General features: G+C 55.9%; 1 protein-coding gene across 1 annotated transcript in view; it reads right to left on the reverse strand.

Moving 5' to 3' along the window:
• Positions 1-212: 212 nt before the first annotated feature.
• The window catches only part of PKD1L1 (polycystin 1 like 1, transient receptor potential channel interacting), a 92,873-nt gene continuing 74,927 nt past the window's right edge, over positions 213-18,158 (reverse strand). Inside the window, 11 exon segments of the mRNA XM_041751083.1 lie at positions 213-1,691; positions 5,454-5,624; positions 6,475-6,636; positions 10,319-10,492; positions 12,124-12,258; positions 13,098-13,238; positions 13,478-13,582; positions 14,141-14,375; positions 14,886-15,034; positions 15,284-15,367; positions 16,531-16,654. Coding sequence (XP_041607017.1) covers positions 5,466-5,624; positions 6,475-6,636; positions 10,319-10,492; positions 12,124-12,258; positions 13,098-13,238; positions 13,478-13,582; positions 14,141-14,375; positions 14,886-15,034; positions 15,284-15,367; positions 16,531-16,654 — 1,468 coding nt within the window. The 3' untranslated portion in view covers positions 213-1,691; positions 5,454-5,465.

Below are 18,158 nucleotides of genomic sequence, written 5' to 3' on the forward strand. Positions count from 1 at the left end.
GACACTTCATTTTATTCATTTATTTATTTAAAAAGATTTTATTTATTTATTTGGGACAGAGAGGGTGGGGGTGGGGACAGAGAGAGAAGCAGACGCCCCGCTGAGCACAGAGCCCACATGGGGCCCAATCCCAGGACCCCGAGATCAGGACCTGAGCTGAAGGCACATGCTTCACCAACTGGGCCTCCCAGGCGCCCCCTAATTTTATTCTTTACTCTCCCTTAAAAAGATTTTATTCTTAAGTGATCTCTACACCTAATGTGGGGCTTGAACTCACAGCCGTGAGATCAAAAGTCACATGCTCCACCAACCCCGCCAGCCGGGCACCCCAAGACCTCACTGAAATCCAGCATCTGCATCCTGAGTGGCCCCTCACAGCCTCGTCCTGCAGATCCGAGGGGGCACCAGCGTTGCTCAGAACTTTGCCCCCAGTTCTGAGATGTGCATTTTCCAAGTTCAGGAACACACTTGGGGTCTTCTTGGCAGACACAGACATCAGCAGACCCCCACCCGCAGCCCCTGGAGCTGTGCCTGCCGCATCTCTTGGTGAACGATGAAAACCCAGGTTGAGTGATTATATGTGAAGCCCGTGAGGAGCACCACACATTTAGGCACCGGGAGAGCCTCCTTTACCGGGGAGGACACCGAGGCTCAGGAGTGAAGTCACTACCCAAGCCCCCCAACCCCCACCACTGGCCTCTGACCCTCACGCAGCAGGTGCTCCCCCACCAGTCCTGCCTGCCTCTCTGGGGGGCCCAAACTTTCCGTGTGCTCAGGCTGAGTGGATATTTCCTTAAGCAAACCCTTCATAACCCGTTTTCTTCTCAAGGATTCAAGTATTGAGTGTTCATGAGCCCAGAAAGCTGGGTTTACAGAACCCAGTTATGACCACAAGAAGTCCTGGGTGGGAGGAGGGAGCTGAGCAAACTCCCCGGACAGGTTTCTGTGACATTTGCAGGCGGTCGGGTCCGTATTAAGGAAAATCAGGTCTTCTAAGTATCTCCTAAGATCGCCCGCAAACTGGCAAAGTTAAGGGAAGAAGTAGGAAGATAATCCACCCTTTTGATGGCTCCCTGTGTCCTAACTGTCACTGACTCGCAGGACACACACACAAACCTCCCTGAAAGCAGGGGCCACGGGCGCCGGCGTGCCAGCCTCCTCGGCAGACCCACGTCCACAGTCACGAGGACCCCAATGTGGAAAGTGAGTGTGGATCCTCCGCGGTCACACCGAATGCCCAGTGTCCCTCCTGGCCTGTGAGTGCTAAGGAATTAGCACTTCTTTGTAAAAAAGGACCAAACCCACTGGGGCAGACTATAGCCTGAGGCCAGGGTGTTTCTGACCTTCTGGATGTTCCTGCCTTACGTAGCCAAATTCATAAAGGTGAATCCACAGGAAAATATGCAGGAAAAACTGCTCTGGCATCTCTCACTTGCATCGAAATTTCAGTGGCCTGGCCATTCCCGCAAAGCAGGTGTCCTGGGGTGGGGTGGCAACGGGGCTCACACATCAGGAAGAATTAAGAATTAAGAATTTGGGGGCAAAGTCCTTCTGCTCAGCGAGAAGCACCGCTGGGGTGCGGCTCTCCCCGTGGGTGGATCAATGCAGCCGAGGCACCCTGCGGTCGCCACGCGGGGGCGAGAGGAGTGCAGAGTGGGGCAGCCCCACCGCATGTCGCTGCACTGACTCACCTGGAAAAGACAAAGAACAATGTGATTTGTAGGTGGTTCTGATAGCTCCAGGCATCCAACTCTTCCAGTTTACGATACAAATCTTAATCATTAATGGCTAAGATGAAAAACAGCTGCCCCGAAGTTAGGAAATTCAAATGGGTTGTTTCCTGAGATCACATCATACAAAAGGGGTCTGTCCTGTGAGGTCCGGCCCCGCCTGCTCCAATGCTGAGCACCGTCCTGGTTCTCTCCTGCTCCGGGCCAGCTGGTCAGGGTGCAGGAAGCTCCCACACCCAATGTGGGGTTTGAACTTGTGGGGTTCAGACTTGTGACCCTGAGACCAAGAGTCGCTCAGTTGCTGACTGAGCCAGCCAGCATCTCAGCAAGATTACATTCTTAATAAAGAGGATGACCTCCAATCATGATGGCATTCTTCTGAGGAAATGCTAAATTCCTAAAGTCCTGTTTTATGATTTCTAGAAACCTGCTTCTAGGGAATCAGGATCAGTATGCACTTGGCATCACGTTGGAAGGCAGCCTCACTGCCCTGTTCACTGGACACCACCAGCTCCAGGAGGAGGGGTAGGAACGTCCTCTCTCCACGGTCTCCACTCACCGTGCAGGATGCTCAGCCTATTGAGCATAAATGTTGGTCGAATACTTGCTTGTTCATCTTATGAAAGTGATCTATTGAGTCAACCCTTAACTTGCTCCATGTATTTTAGAAATAAACTTGATTTATATGCTTTTCAAGATTCTCATGATAAAGAAGTTGGATGTGACTCAGCAACTTTGTGATAGAAAGCCACCTGTTCTATCCAATTCTCTGGCAATCCAGGGTGTGAAATGAGATGTGAAATGTGGTTAAAACCACAGAGCTGCACGTTGCCCACCTTCCTCCGATCGAGAGAGGAGGTTCCATATTTTGGGCCTGGTTCCCTGGAATCCTTGGTTTCATGAATAGGGCTCGTTCATTTTATGGATTTAGGTATTCTGGTATCAAAATCAATAAGGCCTGGCATGTGGTTGTTTTCTTTCTGAATTAGAGATGTTGCTGCCCGGTTTTGACGTCAACACATCACTTAGTCCCACAGAAGCACACCTGGAAGCTCTCTCTGTCTCTGCACTCTGGGACCGTTCAAAGGACATTTTGAACTCAAGTGTCTCGGAACAGTTTGATCCTATGTCCCCTGTGGGACCATCTGAGCCAAGATGCCTTGGAAAGGACAGTCTTCACACAGGGCTTGCAGCTTTGGTCCGACGAGTCACCTGGCACATAAGGAGCATTGAGGGCTGTTTTCATGTTCCAAATATTTTTTTTTAATTTTTATTTATTTATGATAGTCACAGAGAGATAGAGAGAGAGGCAGAGACACAGGCAGAGGGAGAAGCAGGCTCCATGCACCGGGAGCCTGACGTGGGATTCGATCCCGGGTCTCCAGGATCGCGCCCTGGGCCAAAGGCAGGCGCCAAACCGCTGCGCCACCCAGGGATCCCATGTTCCAAATATTTTATAGTTCATTTAATTCCCCTAACTTTTGCTTTCTCATTTTTATTCTGTGCATTTCTTGTACTTTCTTCCATCATATTTAGCTATATATTAGCTAAGAATTTATCCATTGTTATAAGGTTCCTCTCAGGTTATTTTTAGCTGATTTAATTAAATTGCATTTTCATCTTACAAATTCCTTCCTTCTAGCTTTACTTAGTTTACGTGTGCATGCATGTGTATACATGTGTGTGCATGAGTATGTACGAATGTGCGTGTACACGCGTGTGTGCGTGAGTGTACGTATGTGTGTGCATGTGCATTTGTGCACGTCCACGTTTTCCTGATGATTTCAGTTGAAGACACATTTACTTCACTTTCATCGGCTGCTACTCCATAACATGCCCTATTTTCCTCTGAGCGCTAAGTTAGTGGTATGCATTGTCCTTTGTTTTAACTCTATAATCTAGAAATAATATCATTGACCTCACGGTGTGAATGAATACAAATGCACAGAATCATCTTTCTTCTGAAATTTTGTATTGAGCCTTTCCATTATTTCATGTTACAAAGATAGTAAGGGGCACCTGTGCTTTTTTTTTTTTTTAATAGATTCTTTCTCTTCAAAGTTCCCTACACAACTGGATGCCATATTTCCTATTCTGTAACAATTCTGTTTTTCCTATCATTTGCCCAATTTTCTACTGGCATATACATTTAAGTAGTTTCTCATAACTTAAATAGTAATTAGTAAATAACCGTTAAATAATTTTAACTACTTGGAAGTGACTTGATTTTCGGGAGGAGGGAAGGCATCTGGATGTCAGTAAGATATTTCTTTAGTTACTTTATTAGGATTGGTTCTTGTTTTAATAGATTGGAATCCACGGAATCCATTTCTTCCCTGGGATACAATCACTCTTTAAATATATAGATCTATATCTTTAGTTCAGGAAAGTTTTTGTGAATTATATCTTTAAATATTTTTCTTTTCTGCTCAAACTTCCTTCTCTATGAGAGGGAGGCAGACACTAGTTACACACGCCCTTTCTTTGACTTCTTTTTTGTCTGACTTCTATGTGTATGATTTCCCCTAAAATCAATTTTAACTTTTTGTTTCTTAGATCCCATTTTGTGGAGTATTCTCAAACTTGCCATCCATATCCTCCACTCTCCGTTTTGTGACTCGGTTATGTTTTCCTTTTGCTCAGCCTGTGTTTCTGGCATCTGTTCCCGTTCTTTCCTCGACTCTGTCAATTCCCCTTTGTGCTCCCAATCCACTCTTTAGCTCTGACATCTTGGCTCTGTACTCTTATTTCAGAGAAGTGACTTCTCTGTGCATTTAGTCTTGTGTGTGGAGAACATCATGCCTATGATCTGACCTGTGTGTGGCAATCCTTTTTAGGCCTGGTCCTCCTCATGGTCATCTTTAACGACTGCTTCTTGGGTAGCAGGACGCATCATCCCATGATGATTTGAGTTTGATATGAGTGCCCACTTCTGCACGGAGGGGTCCATCCCACAGTGGCCAGGGAGCACGCCCATGACACTGGGTTTTTTGACTGTGGCTGGTCTGGGCTCCACAGAGTCTCTCTGGATCTCAGGGAACCCCCTGAGAACACACTGGAGCCCCATGCTCACCTGTCTTTTCACTGTGTGGCTACCCCAGCGTGTGTGTCTGTGTGGCTCCAGGTCTGTGGGCCACCAACAGCCTTTCTCTGGCTACCACATCAACAGATGGTTTCTTCAACAGATGGCTGTGTCTTCAACACTTGTGTTCCAAGGGGTTCTTTTAGCTGTTTTGTGTTGTATTCTCTTTTCTTCCAAACCAGGGGCCTTTGTGTGCTGTTGAGATTGGAGAACTCTGTGTGCTCTTGGAAATGGCAGGGTCCTCTCTCCTTTTGGTCTAATTTTCTCTGCAGTGGCCCCCACTTGGGGGCTTCTTGGTCATGTTCTGGGGCATGGATATTTCCTGGTGTCCGGGAAGATGGAATTCCCACTTCTGTTTCTCAGTATTTTTGTGGATCCCAGCTGTAATCAGAGGTAGGGAGCACAGAGATATTTCTGCCACCTTTACAAGCTGGAAGTCATGTGACACCTTTTCCATTATTAAGTAGTTCTTTAGTTCTGGCCAGAGCACACCTGCCTACCAGCTTACCTCCCCAGAGGAAATATTTATGCAAATCGACCTCATGATTTGGAACAGCAACCAGTTCATACCTTCCTTAGAACTTAAAAAAAACATTCTTGCTACAAAGAAGAGTGATAAAAATAATTTCTCATTTGCTTACCCCAGTGGCTTGTTAGGCAGAAATACCTGCTGAGGAATGACCTTTTGCCCTGGCCTCTTGCATATCACAGAATTGCTGCTTTGGAAGAGGAAGCTGTAGGCTGTCAGACAAAGCATGAATCTTTGACAGAAGTTCATCCAGCAGATCAGAAACGTCATCCAGGTAGTAATTCTGAAGCAAAGAAAATCAGATTAGTGAATGCCTTCAAGAAAACTGTTTTATTTTTCTTTTCCCCTCATTTTCTGAAGTATTTTATGATACTGACTTTAGATGGCATTGTGCTTTGTTAGAAAGCTAACTGGATCCTGGAGTCAGAGGCCTGGGTGCTGGGCCGGAATTCTAAGCTCTCTGTTCCCTGATGCCCCAGGTCACATACAGGTGTGCACACTAGTCCCTGACTCCCCAGGTCACATGCAGGTGAGTGCTGGGGTTCAGAATGCCCATATGAGGACTGTCCCGTGGATTTAAAGGCAATGAGGGATGGTAAAATATACGATAAAGAGTGAAGCCCTATAAAAATGCCCAAGATCACAATCGCACATGATTGGCTTTGGACCTGTACTGAGTGATGCCCAAGTATCAGTCACGGAGGAGTAGCCTGGCCTTCAGTGTGCTGCGGTCTGCTTTGATTTGCTTACATTCATGTTGGGGTGACTAGGCTCAGACCCTGTGCTAAGTCCTCATGTTTGGGGAGAAGTTTGGCCCTGGTGGCAGAAACCGAAAGCAAATGGTTGCTCTGCAGGGACAGAGTGTGGGGCGGGGGGGTCTGTGTTAGCAGAGGCCAGAGTCCTAAACCCCATCTTTCTAACCTTACAGGGTCATCCGAGGATATCATGAGCTAATGGAAGAGAATGTGCTTCTAATCTGCTAAGTGCTTTAGAATTTCAACTGGAAAAGCCACGGCTTTGCAACACTTGGCAAAGAAGCACAATCACACTTAAATAACCAGAAGCAACACTGTGCAAAGAAAGCATCGTCTGGATGAGCCATCGCGCTTGCCGGCCCAAGACCCACAGCTTACATGACTCTCAACCATCTCGGTCTCTTCCTGCTGTGGCCTTTCCAGTCCCAGCCAGGCCAGGGCCTCTGTCCGCACATAGGCAGTCACGTCTGCCAGTCTCACAACAGATTGGCTTTGAAAAGATTTCCTTTTTCGAGCAAGAGTCGTGAAGGAACCTCTCAGCTGGGGAGAATAAAAAAAAAATAGACAAATTTCACATTATCAACCAAAACATGGCTTTCCTAATGTGATAGACTATAAAATGGAGATTATAGCTGATGATGCTATTCTACCACCTTTTAATAAGATGGTAAGTGCTTAGCAAAAAAGTCAGGAAACATCTCTCATGCATTGAACTAAATTGCAACAAGATGAATTCAGTAATGAAAATGGATCTTATGGGCACCCGGGGGGCTCAGTCGGTTAGGCTTCTGCCTTCGGCTCAGATCATGATCCCAGGCTTCTGGGAACGAACCCCACGCCAGGCTCCCTGCTCCGTGGGGAGCCTGCTTCTTCCTCTCCCTTTTCCTTGTGATCTCTCTCATTCTCAATCTCTCTCAAATAAATAAATAAGATCTTAAAAAAAAAAAAAAGAAAGCAAAAGGATTTTTCTATAAAGGGTGTTTTCAGTGTCTAACAGTTGAGGACAAAGATGGTCAACACGTGGACATCTCCACAAGCAAACTTGGCTTCAAGGTGCTCTGCAGCCCCGCCAGGCTGGGGGCAGCTACCCCTGCCCCCTACCCCACGAGGCAGGGAAACGACCTCACGGGGCCTCTGCAAAGCAGCCCAGCTTGTTTCTTTCTCGACTGCAGGCTGAGACCTGTTAGGTCAAAAAGCCTGTGGGCACAAAACTCAAAGTTGTATGCATTCAACTGTTGTAAAAATAGTCCAAACAAGCAAAGTTTGAGCCATTTTGAGCCTGATTTGCATACTCTGCAGAACCTCAGGGACAGCTGTTTCCCAGGACTCCAAGACGCTGCTGCCCCTGGGCGCTCCGACTCAGCCTTCCCACTTGCTGCCGGGCGCCATCTACCCACGAAAGACACGCACGCTCCCCTCCACATCCCCCTGGCCTTCTCCCCCTTCTTCTTTTTTTTTTTTTTAATTTATTTATGATAGTCACAGAGAGAGAGAGAGAGAGGCAGAGACACAGGCAGAGGGAGAAGCAGGCTGCATGCACCGGGAGCCCGATGTGAGATTCGATCCCGGGTCTCCAGGATCACGCCCTGGGCCAAAGGCAGGCGCCAAACCGCTGCGCCACCCAGGGATCCCCCTTCTCCCGCTTCTTGATGGTGGCCCTGAGACACAGCCTCTGGATGGTCTCCTGCCACGACGCCTGTCAAGATGTGGCCACATAGAGCTCGTGTGGGTTACTGTCTCTCGTGGTCATATCTTTTTCCTGCATCAGCCCTAAATCCCTGAGCCCTGGCAACGGGTCAGAACCCCGCAGGGACGCCTAGGTGCTGAGCACAGGACACTGTCCATTCAGACAGCATATGTGGGCAGCAGGCTTCCTGCCCTCCCAGCCACAGGAGCCTATGGTAATGCGTCCCCGCTCCTGCACTCAGAGACGCCGGGCACCACCGCCCTCCTGCTCCTGATGACAAAGTCCAACACCTCATGATCTTAGCATGACATTCAGTGCCCGCCACACCTGGCTCCAAGCATCGTTCCCCAAACGACATCTGCTTGACCCTAAGCTCCATCATGGGCTTCACCACCACCTTTGTTCTTATGCTGCACCCCCAGCCCCCCACCCCAGCCTACAGATGCCACTCCCAGGCGTCTCCATGGGCTGGTCCCTCTCATCCGCCAAAGGCCACCTCAACTATCCCTTCTGCTGTGTGAGGATGTCCTGGTCTCCTCAGGAGGACGACATGGTCGCTATTTCCCTTGCTCTTTGAGGAAGCTTTAGTTAGGGTCTAAAACCACAGACAATTTGTGGAGCTCCTGAGTGGTTCAGTTGGTTAAGCAGCCAACTCTTGGTTTCAGCTCAGGTCATGATCTTGGGGTCGTGGGATTGAGCCCCATGTGGGGTTCTGTGCTCAGCAGGGAGCCTGCTTGAAATTCTCTCCCCCTCTCTCTTTCTCCCCTGCATGTACACTCTCTCTCTCAAATAAATATAATTAAATCTTAAATAAAGTAAAATTGCATACAATTTGCTAAAAACTACTGAACACTGGAGAAAAACAACAAAGACCTAAACAAATGAAGGTACAGGGATGCCTGGATGGCTCAGTGGTTGAGTGTCTGCCTTTGGCTTGGGTCATGATCCAGGTCCTGGGATCGAGTCACACATTGGGCTCCCCACAGGGAGCCTGCTTCTCCCTCTGCCTGTGTCTCTGCCTCTCTCTGTGTCTCTCATGAATAAATAAATAAAATCTTAAAAAAGTAAAGAATGAAACTAAACAACTTCCAAGAGAAACATAGGAGAAAACGCATGTGACCAGGAGGTTGCCATTCATTTTCAGATAGGACACTAGTAGAACTTATAAAGGAAGAAATTGATAAATTGGCCTTTATAAATATTAACAACTTCTACAAAAAAACCTGTTAGGAGAATGACAATGACAAGCCACAGAATGGGAAAAATATTCCCAAATCACATATGCAATAAAGGAAATGTATCAAAAATCTAAAAATTTCTATAATTCTTTGTTTATACACGTGTCTTCCTCTATGGACTGTGGACCGTGTCTTCCTATGTTTGTTTCACCATTGCCTAAATAGGTGTTCTTTAAGTAATTGTTGAATGGGCGCATGATTGAACAAATGAGTGGATGGATGGATGGATGGATGGATGGATGGAGGATAGGTGGATGGATGGAGGATAGGTGGATAGGTGGGTGGGTGGGTGGGTGGGTGGATGGGTGGCTGGATAGATGGAAGGAAAGATGGATGGATGGATGGATGGATGGATGGATGGATGGTAGGTGGATGGGTGGATGGATGAATAAGTCTATGGATAGATGGATGGATGGTAGATGATGGATGGATAGATAGGTGGATGGATGGAGGATAGGTGGGTGGGTGGGTGGGTGGATGGGTGGCTGGATGGATGGATGGAAGGAAGAATGGATGGATGGATGGATGGATGGAGGATAGGTGGATGGATGGAGGATAGGTGGATGGATGGAGGATAGGTGGATAGGTGGGTGGGTGGGTGGGTGGGTGGATGGGTGGCTGGATAGATGGAAGGAAAGATGGATGGATGGATGGATGGATGGATGGTAGTTGGATGGGTGGATGGATGAATAGGTCTATGGATGATGGATGGATGGATGGTAGGTGGACAAGTGGGTGGATGGATGGATGGAAGACTAGGTAGATGGATGAGCAGTGAGCAGGAAGCTAGGAACACTGAAAGAAACAAAGGGCTCAGGTCTGAACATTGTCAAGGTCTGAGTTTATGGTGTGTGTATGTGTGTGGACATGACTAGATTTGCAAGTGACGGATCAGTAGGAGGCTGGGAAACAGGGAGCCCCATTCCTAACGCAGCCCTGACCCAGAGAACCTGTCCAGTGAAGGCTAGCCGATAGACTGCAACCCTTATAAGGTGGGAAGATTGAAATAATAAGGCAAGTTAGCAGCAAGTGTGAGAGGAGGTTGGGAAAGAGACAGGGTGTGGCTCGGTGCCTAGAGGGCCGGGGGCTCCCTGGAGGAGGCAGCTCCCTGGAATGCTTGGTCTTGCTGGACCTGTTCAGGTTGCAGCCATGTCCAGCCCCTGCCCAGCACAGGGCAGTGGCCTCGGGGAGCCATGGCCACGTGGGAATGTGCACACGGACCAAGGAGAAGGTCAGCCCGACAGCAGGTGGATCCCAGGCACACCCTGACTTCAGAGTCTGGGCAACAGGCACGTACCATTCCCAACCATGCGGTGCTCATCACCATGAAGAGGGCCCCGCAGCACCAGGCTGGGGCCTGCAGGTCAGACCTGGAAAGACGGGACCGCGGGCTTCGGGAAAAGTCTGTGAGGGTGCCCGGTGGCACCGCACGCAAGTGGCTGTGCGCGGCCAGTGCCAGGACGCCTGCCAGCTGCAGGGAGAGAGACCGTGACCCCGGGCCCTGGGCCCACGGAGCCTGAGACAGGCTTGCAGGCTTCCAGGGCTTTACAGTAAAAGGAAGTTTGGAGAAGCAGTTATTGGAGAGTTGGTCATGTCATCCCTCGTGGCCTGGCTCCGCCTGGCACGTGCCCTCTGAGGCCCTGCTCACAGCCCCTTCCTCCCCGCCCCCTTCCCCCCTCCCCTGACCCTCCCCCAGACCCCCCCACCCTGCTCCTCCTCCATCTCCAGTGGGGAAGGGTGCCTATCCCTCCTGCCTCTCCCTGCCCTGTGCCCTTGCTGCTGGCAGCCGTGCTATCCCAGGGGCTGGCCCTGTCACCCACCCCGTGGCCCGGCGCCCAGCAAGGCCCCGGTAAAATAAACCACTTACGGAGCAAAGAGAGTTCAGTTTAGCTCAGGTGACATTTTATGGTCGGTTGTTGGCCTGGGAGCCTGGGGTTGAACCCGGGGCCCAGTGCGTGTGCACACGTGTGTGTATCTAATGCACCGGCACGGGACGGCCCCGGTGGGCGGACCGGCCATCGCAGCACCCTCCTCGGCTGCACCCCCCAAGCCCCTGCCACTCCCATTTCCCAGCTCCCTGTCCCGGCCCTGCACCCAGGGCCTCCCTACGAACACGTGGGCACTCCCTTCACTCGCCATTACTCCCCCGGTGGAATCGCGCGCCGCCAGCATCTGGACCAAGCACGTGCTCTCCCTGCATGCCCGTAATTTCTGGACAGTTTGGATTCTCTACTTAATTTGGACAAAATTTATTCATGACGTTCTGAGCTTTTTTTCTTAATTTTTTTGCACTGCTTGTATTGCTAAGGACTATAATACAGATGAATTTAATAGATGAGCTCCTCACACGTAACCTTTGGGCCTGGGCAGCCTCCAGGCACACACCTTCCATGCACTTCTGGAGGGAGAGCTCGGGGAACCGGCCCGCGGGTGTGACAGTGGGTTCAGGAGAGGTGCAGCCGGGCTTGAAGCCAGGTCTCCAACTCTTGTGTCAGCTTCTCCTGCCCCGGCCACCGAGCGTAAGGCCAGCGGGGTCTGGGGACCTGTGCTTGGTGCCCCGGGAGGCTGACAGCCAGACCACCTCATCAGGCCAGCTCGCCTGCACCCTCGTCCGCCTGACGACAACCTGGCTGTGGGGCAGGGTCGCCGGGGACCAGGTCGGAACCACCTGCACCCCAGAACGTGGCTAGCATCCCACGCAGGGCCCTGGCCCTCCTGATTCTGGGTATCAGCAGCCTGCCAGCGCGGGGCTGAACCCTGGACCCCCCGGGCATGGGAGCCAGGCTCTCCGAGCACCCACGCCTACAGGTGTGTTTTCTTCGGAGGCCCACTGAGGCACGATTCCGTGGGGAAGGGGGAGTAAGTAGCTCGCAAGTCGGCTTCGGGCAATCACAGGGGCGACTCTGGGTGCAGGGCCAGAGTCGGGAGCATCACTGGCGTTAGTGCCCCGCTCCTGCCTCGAGGAAGGACCCGGCCTGCCACACGGGGTTGTGATGATTTGGGGAGGGAATCACGAGAGAGCCCTGCGTAGGCTGCGTCCCGCTCGAGAAAGTGCCAATGAGAGGGCACGGCCTGCGCCCGCCTCCCGGGGAGACCTCTTACCGCTGCCGCGAAGGCGCCAGCGAGCGAGCGCCGCATCAGGAAGGAGCAGGACGCCGTGGTGCCCTGGACGCTGAAAAGGTGGATGCACTTCAGGGTCAGGAGGAAGGAGAGGGTCCCCTGCAGCCATGTCACCCTCTGAGACAGAAGGACAGAGCCAGTCAGTGGGTCACCCCAGCCAGCGAGGGTCCACGACGCCCGAGCACCTGCCAGCCCTGCTCCGGGGCCACGTCCCACGGGTGGGTGTCCACTGGGTGTGACATCTGCGGGATGGGAGGCGACTGTCTGCACAGCGGGAGCAGGACGCGGAGTAAGGACAAGTCGCTACGCAGCTGCCAGCCCGGGACCCTGACCGGGCCAGCTTGATGCAGGTCTGCACGGCTCAGACCTGGCCGGCTGCCCTGTCTGGGCCTCAGTTTACCAGGCTGGGAAAAAGCAGACACAAGAAGGGCCTCACGTCCCCAGGCCGCAGTCGGGGAGCACTGTGCACCGTGTGGGGGGCCGGCAGATGAGACCACGCTCGTGTCGGTCGGCCCCACGCTGTTCATGCCCCTGCCCACGTCAGGGGGGTCGCTCACGGACCAGCGCTCCGGTCTTTGTACAACTCCTTCCTGGGGGCCAGGCCCCCTCTCTGCATGGGGACGTGGGTGTCGGCCACCAGCCCATGGTCCCTGGAACTCAGCCCGGCCTCGCAGCCACGGCTCTGGGGTGGAGCCCAAGGAAGGCGGAGGAGCCATGGAGCCCACCCGCGGGGGGTGGGGGCCGGAGCAGGAGCCCGAGGGAACCCTCCCGGCAGGTGAGCAGCAGAGCATCCGCCTCCCTGCCCCCTGGAGCCTCCAGCCCCAAGGAGAGGCCGGGCTCGGGAAGGCCCGGAGGGGCTGCACCGCCCCCTGAACCTTCGGGGATGTGCACGAGTTGTCCCCTCGGGTGGCGTCATGGGCACGGCCCACAGAGTGGCCCCGGATGCCCCGCCGTACCTGGTTCCATGATGCCGCGAAGCTGAGGTCCATGGACCCTCGGAAGTGTCCTCTGTGGAGGCGGTCGGTCACTGCGCCCGCCACGGTGGCCAGGTGGCAGGAGGCAGCATAGCGGGCGAGACCAGCCCCAGCGATGGCGAGCTGCGAGGGCGGGAGAAGGTGCCTCAGGGGGCGCCCGGGGGGGCCCACCACGGCCCCCGAGGCTCAGCGGGCAAAGGGAGCGCGGGGGCAGCGAGGGGACGGACAGCGATGCCGTGCGGAGGGTCAGCACGCAACCAGAGGGACTGCCTGACGGCCGGAAGGACCCAGCACAGCGGGTGGCATGTCCGGGTGGGGCTTTACTGTCCAGCTTCTCCTGGGGAAGGGGACGGGACCGCTACCTCCAGCCAGCTCCCGGGTTCGCCCCAGTAGCTGCGGACGCCCTCCTGGGCCGCGCGGTGCAGCTGCAGGCACGACTGGGTCAGGCTGAGCACCAGGAAGGCCAACTGCTGGAGGAGCGGCAACGCGGGGGGAGAAGGAGAGGGCGGCGGGACTCGCGGGGGCCCACGCTCGGCGCTCCCCGTGGCCTCCCCACCCATCACCGCTGGGCGATCTGCCAGGTGTGAGCGCGCCTGGGTCAGGCGCACACACAAACCCTGAGTGTGAGCCGGAGGGTCCCCAGGGCCCGTCCCCAGCAGCTCCGGAGATCAAGCCGTGGCTTCTCAGCCCTCGGCCAAGTAGGGCCCTCGAGGCTCCCGAAGCCCGGCTATGCTCCCCTCCACGCCGTCGGGCCGTGCCCTCCCTCTCCTGTGTCCGTTCACTGAGCTGGGGGTGGGGGACACGGGGCACCCGGGAGCCTATCCTGTGGGGGTGGTGAGCTCCCCGGGACCCCCAGCTGGGGCTCTGGGGTAAAAACCCCTTCAGGACATCCGTCTGCCTCCTGGGGAGCAGCGGGGCACGGGCCGAGGTCTACGAAAACCAACCCGCTATCTGGGCGCCCACTGTGCCCAGCCGCTGCAGGGGAGCCCTGTGAGCCCCGGTCGGCGAGGGGCGAGAGGACCCACCTCGGGAAGCGCGAGGCGGTGCCACAGGGCCGAGTCACTGTGGAAGGCCACCACCGACTCCACCAGCGGGGCGAGGGCCAGGCCGCCCGCGGGGAGCAGCTCAGCGTGCAGGGCCACACTGGACAGCAGCCGCGTGGGACAGTTGTAGAGGACGAAGTGCACGGACACGGCACTGGTGCTGCCGTCGATCCACCCACCGGCCCTGAGGCCGCTCAGCGCTGCGTGGGCTGCCGGCCTGCAAGGTGGCACATCAGGGGGCCCGGCCGCGGCTGCGCACATGCCCCTGCGGGTGCCCGCCTCCCGCCGCGGCCTGAGGCTGGGGCCTCCCCTGCACACGCACATCTGGGGAGGTCTGGCCCTCTGCCTCCCGTCCTGGGTGCACCCACCCTGGCGCCGGACTGAAGCCCCCTGACCTGTCAGCACCCAGCTGCGGACCACGGCTGCAAGGTGGGTGGCTCATCAGGGCCACGTGGGAGAGGCCTGCCCTGCTCACGAGGCCCCTGAGGACCGGGAGGCCCATGAGCATCCGCGAGGCATGAAGCCAACAGGACGACGCCCATTAGGCTCTCTGAGCACCGGCCTTGGGCGGATTTGGGAGGAACGTGGCTTGCTGCTTCCGGTGCTCAGGGCCGAGGCCCGTCTCCGCCACCGCCTCCCCGCCCTGCCTTGCCCTGCAATGGGCCTGCCGCTGCCGCAGCGATGGACAAACGGACAGATGGGGCGGAGCCGAACTGAGCCCACCGACCTTGTGCTGCCCAGGCTGAGCTCCCATGGCTCCCTGGCCCTGCAGCCTCTGGAATCCCCAGGGGTCGCAGGCTCGGTCACCGGGGCGCCGTCGGGGCCGCCAACTTCGGGGGGAAGGTCTTCAGGGAGCACCGGGGCCCGGCTGGGCAGCTGCAGGAGAAACCACTGGTCGGAGGGAGAACCAGACGCTTGGCCCTGTGGCCTGGGGTGCCCGAGCCCCGGCGCCGGCTCCCGCACGGCCCACCCTCCTGTCCTGAGCTCCCGCTGAGCCCAGCGGGTCAGGGCTCGGACGTCGGGAGGGCCGCGCAGTGCAACACGACACATTAGTCCACTTTGAGGAAGCCGATGCCTGAGCAACAAGCGAGCCCGGGAGAAGGGAACCCGAGCGGAGCAGCTTACCTGGCCCGCGCTTCCGGAGGGCCGCCGCAGCTGTCTGATTACCAGGGAGCCCAGCAGGTAGCACTTGCCGCCAAGGGCCCGGGGCTGGAGGGAGAACAAAGGCGGGCAGGTGGGATGTCGCGCGGCCCCCACGGCGCTCCCCGCCAGCCGCCGGGTCAGCAGCCCCCCCCACAACAGGACGCTCTGCGGGATCTCAGCTCCCCTACGGCCTTTGCATCACAGCTGAAGGGCCACCTGGCCTGTTCCCCTAGACCGTGCCCAGCGCCGTCCCACGTGATGACACGGGGGCCTGGAAGCCCACGGGCCCTTGGGCAGCACGGGTCCACTTGCACATGCATTTTTTTCCGATAAATACAGGACAGGACTGTAGTCGTATTTCCTCTCCCTTAGGATCCTCTTAACCACACGTCTCGTCTCCAGCTTCCTTCATCGGGACAACACAGCAGATGGCACGTCTAACACCCGCGGCGTGTCCAGCGACGTGTCCTCGCTGAGGCTTTGGGTCCCTGCCCACCCCCCCGCTGGCTGCGAAGAGCCCGGTTCTGGGGGGAATGGAAAGTGCCACGGAGGGCGGCAGCCGCACCCTGCGCTCCCCAGAGGTCGCTGCATGGTGTTTGGGGGATGCAGGACAGAATCATTTTATTATTTTTTAAAACAAGGTAGAAAATGGAAGATAAGCAGGGAATAGGGCTCTATTCTCTGAAATGTGTAACTGGTCGCTTTTTCTCAGAATTTAGGGCAAGCCTGGCCTCTTGGTGGAAGCTTCCTGGATGCTCCCCCTTGGTCCTGGGCTGCCCTGTACCCCCGTGCCACAGCACTCTGTGTGTGGATACAGCTCTCTGTCCCCGTGGCCCCAGAGCTCCTGGGGACCCGCCGAGCCCTGCGCCCAGCCCGGCCTGGCACCTGACGAGGGTGTGCTGGGATGCAGCAGGGCCGCGCTGGGCCGAGAAGCAGCCAGGTGACCCACGGCAGGCAGCCGCTGGCCTACAACCTCGCGGTCACTCGGGAATACACACGGCAGGGGCACCGGGGGTGACATCACTCGAACGTCTACCTTGGTTTCAGCTCGGGTCTCGACTCAGCATCTGCTGGGGAGCCTCTCTCTCTTCCCTTCGCCCCGCCCTGTGCTCTCTCTCTAAAGCAGATAGATCTTTCCAAAAAAAAAAAACAACCACCCCAAACCAGAGGGCAGCCGGTGCTGCACGCTAAGCGCCCTCCTCTACGGCCCGGGTGCAGGCGGAGCCCACCTGAGCGCCCGGCGGGTCGGCCGGGGGAGCGCCGCCTCCATGCAGGCCGTCCAGCAGCGTGGTCAGAGTCCAGCCCCACCAGTCCGCCACACTTCCCAGGCCGCCCGAGGCGCTGCTGGCACCCCTGAGCACGAGCAGAAACAAAAAGCGATTATTTTTTCTCGCATATGGATTTGAAGTCCCTGCAGGAGTGAAAGTGAAGCAGCGTGAGGTCCAGCGTGACTCCGGGGAGCCCTTTGCCGGGAGCACCGCCCCGGGTGATGCCTCTGCCGCTTGCCCTGCTCCCTCGACCGCCTCTGCCGCGCAGGCACGGGGTGGCCAGTGCAGGGTGGGCACAGGGACAGGAGCAGAGGGCGGGGGCCGGGACCTCAGCAGGGACACGGCTCATTCACCACCGCCTGCGGGCACAGCATCGCCCTGCCTCTCCCCGGCCAAGCACCCGGAACAGCCGCCGACCCCGCGGCCAAGACGGCACGAGCGTCGGCCAAGGGGGCGCAGGCCAAGCAGGGGCCGCGTGCGCTGGGAGTCCGTGGGTGCCGGCCGCTTTCTCTCCAGCTCATTTCCGTTGCTCCCGTCAGATACCCGTTTCACCTCCCAACCGGGGGCTGCTTTCGGGAGCACCGAAGCCATTTCAGACTTGCAAAACGGATCATTTTTGCTCCCTGGGACGATAGGCTGGGGCCGCGTGCCCCCGGCTGCGCTGCATGCGCACGTCAGGAGCGCCAAGCCGCAGCCAAAGGGAGGACGAGAAGGCGAATCTTTAGAGAGCGGACCCGTGTCACCTCCTGGCACGCTCCCTCCCACGCGGCCTCTTGGGAAGGACCCGTGGTAGAGCCAAGGACGCTGTGCCCCTAACGTGTCCCCACAGCAAACGGCAGCAGGTCCCCGTGGGGGGGGTGCGGGCAGGACCTTCTCGGGGGAGCTCACAGCGTCGGAAAACAGGACGTCAGGGGGAGGTACGCACTCAGGTCAGCCCAGGTCACAATTCTCATTGTCCTGCATCTCCCGGCAGCCAACCCATGAAGGATACGCGGACTGTGAGCTGCTCCTGCAAGGGCTCCATCCAACAGGGGGAACGCGCCACCCTGAGCACCGGAGATGTAGACCCTTAAGGCCTTTAAGGCTACGTTGAGGCGGGGGTGGGGGGGTGGGGGGGGTGGTATTATCGCTTCCTGACACTCGCTCTCCACTGGAAGGAAGTGAAAGAAACGAAGGCTTGAAGGGAGACCCGGTGGGGGCCCCGGGGGCCCGTCGGCGAAGCGCCCGACTCTTGGTTTCAGCTCAGGTCGTGACCTCGGGTCGTGGGATGGAGGCCTGTGTCGGGCTCTGCGCTCGGCAGAGTCTGCTTCCCCCTCCCTGTGCCCCTGCACCACCCTGGGCGTGCTCTGTCTCAAATAAATACATAAATACGATTTTTAATAGGAAAATAAAGACCTGTGTGTGACCGGACACCACTGTCACGCCCAGACGGTGCACATCTCACGTCTCGGCACGTGCGGAGAGCAGGGGGTGAGCCCAACCCCCCAAGAATGTTCTCACTTTGTATTAACTAGAGCTATTAAATGAAACGGGCCTACAGAGCAGGCAGAACATTGCAAAAATAGAGTCGGCCGTGACCTCTCACTCGC

This window comes from Vulpes lagopus, chromosome 4, assembly GCF_018345385.1.
Source record: "Vulpes lagopus strain Blue_001 chromosome 4, ASM1834538v1, whole genome shotgun sequence".
Classification (NCBI taxonomy): domain Eukaryota; kingdom Metazoa; phylum Chordata; class Mammalia; order Carnivora; family Canidae; genus Vulpes; species Vulpes lagopus.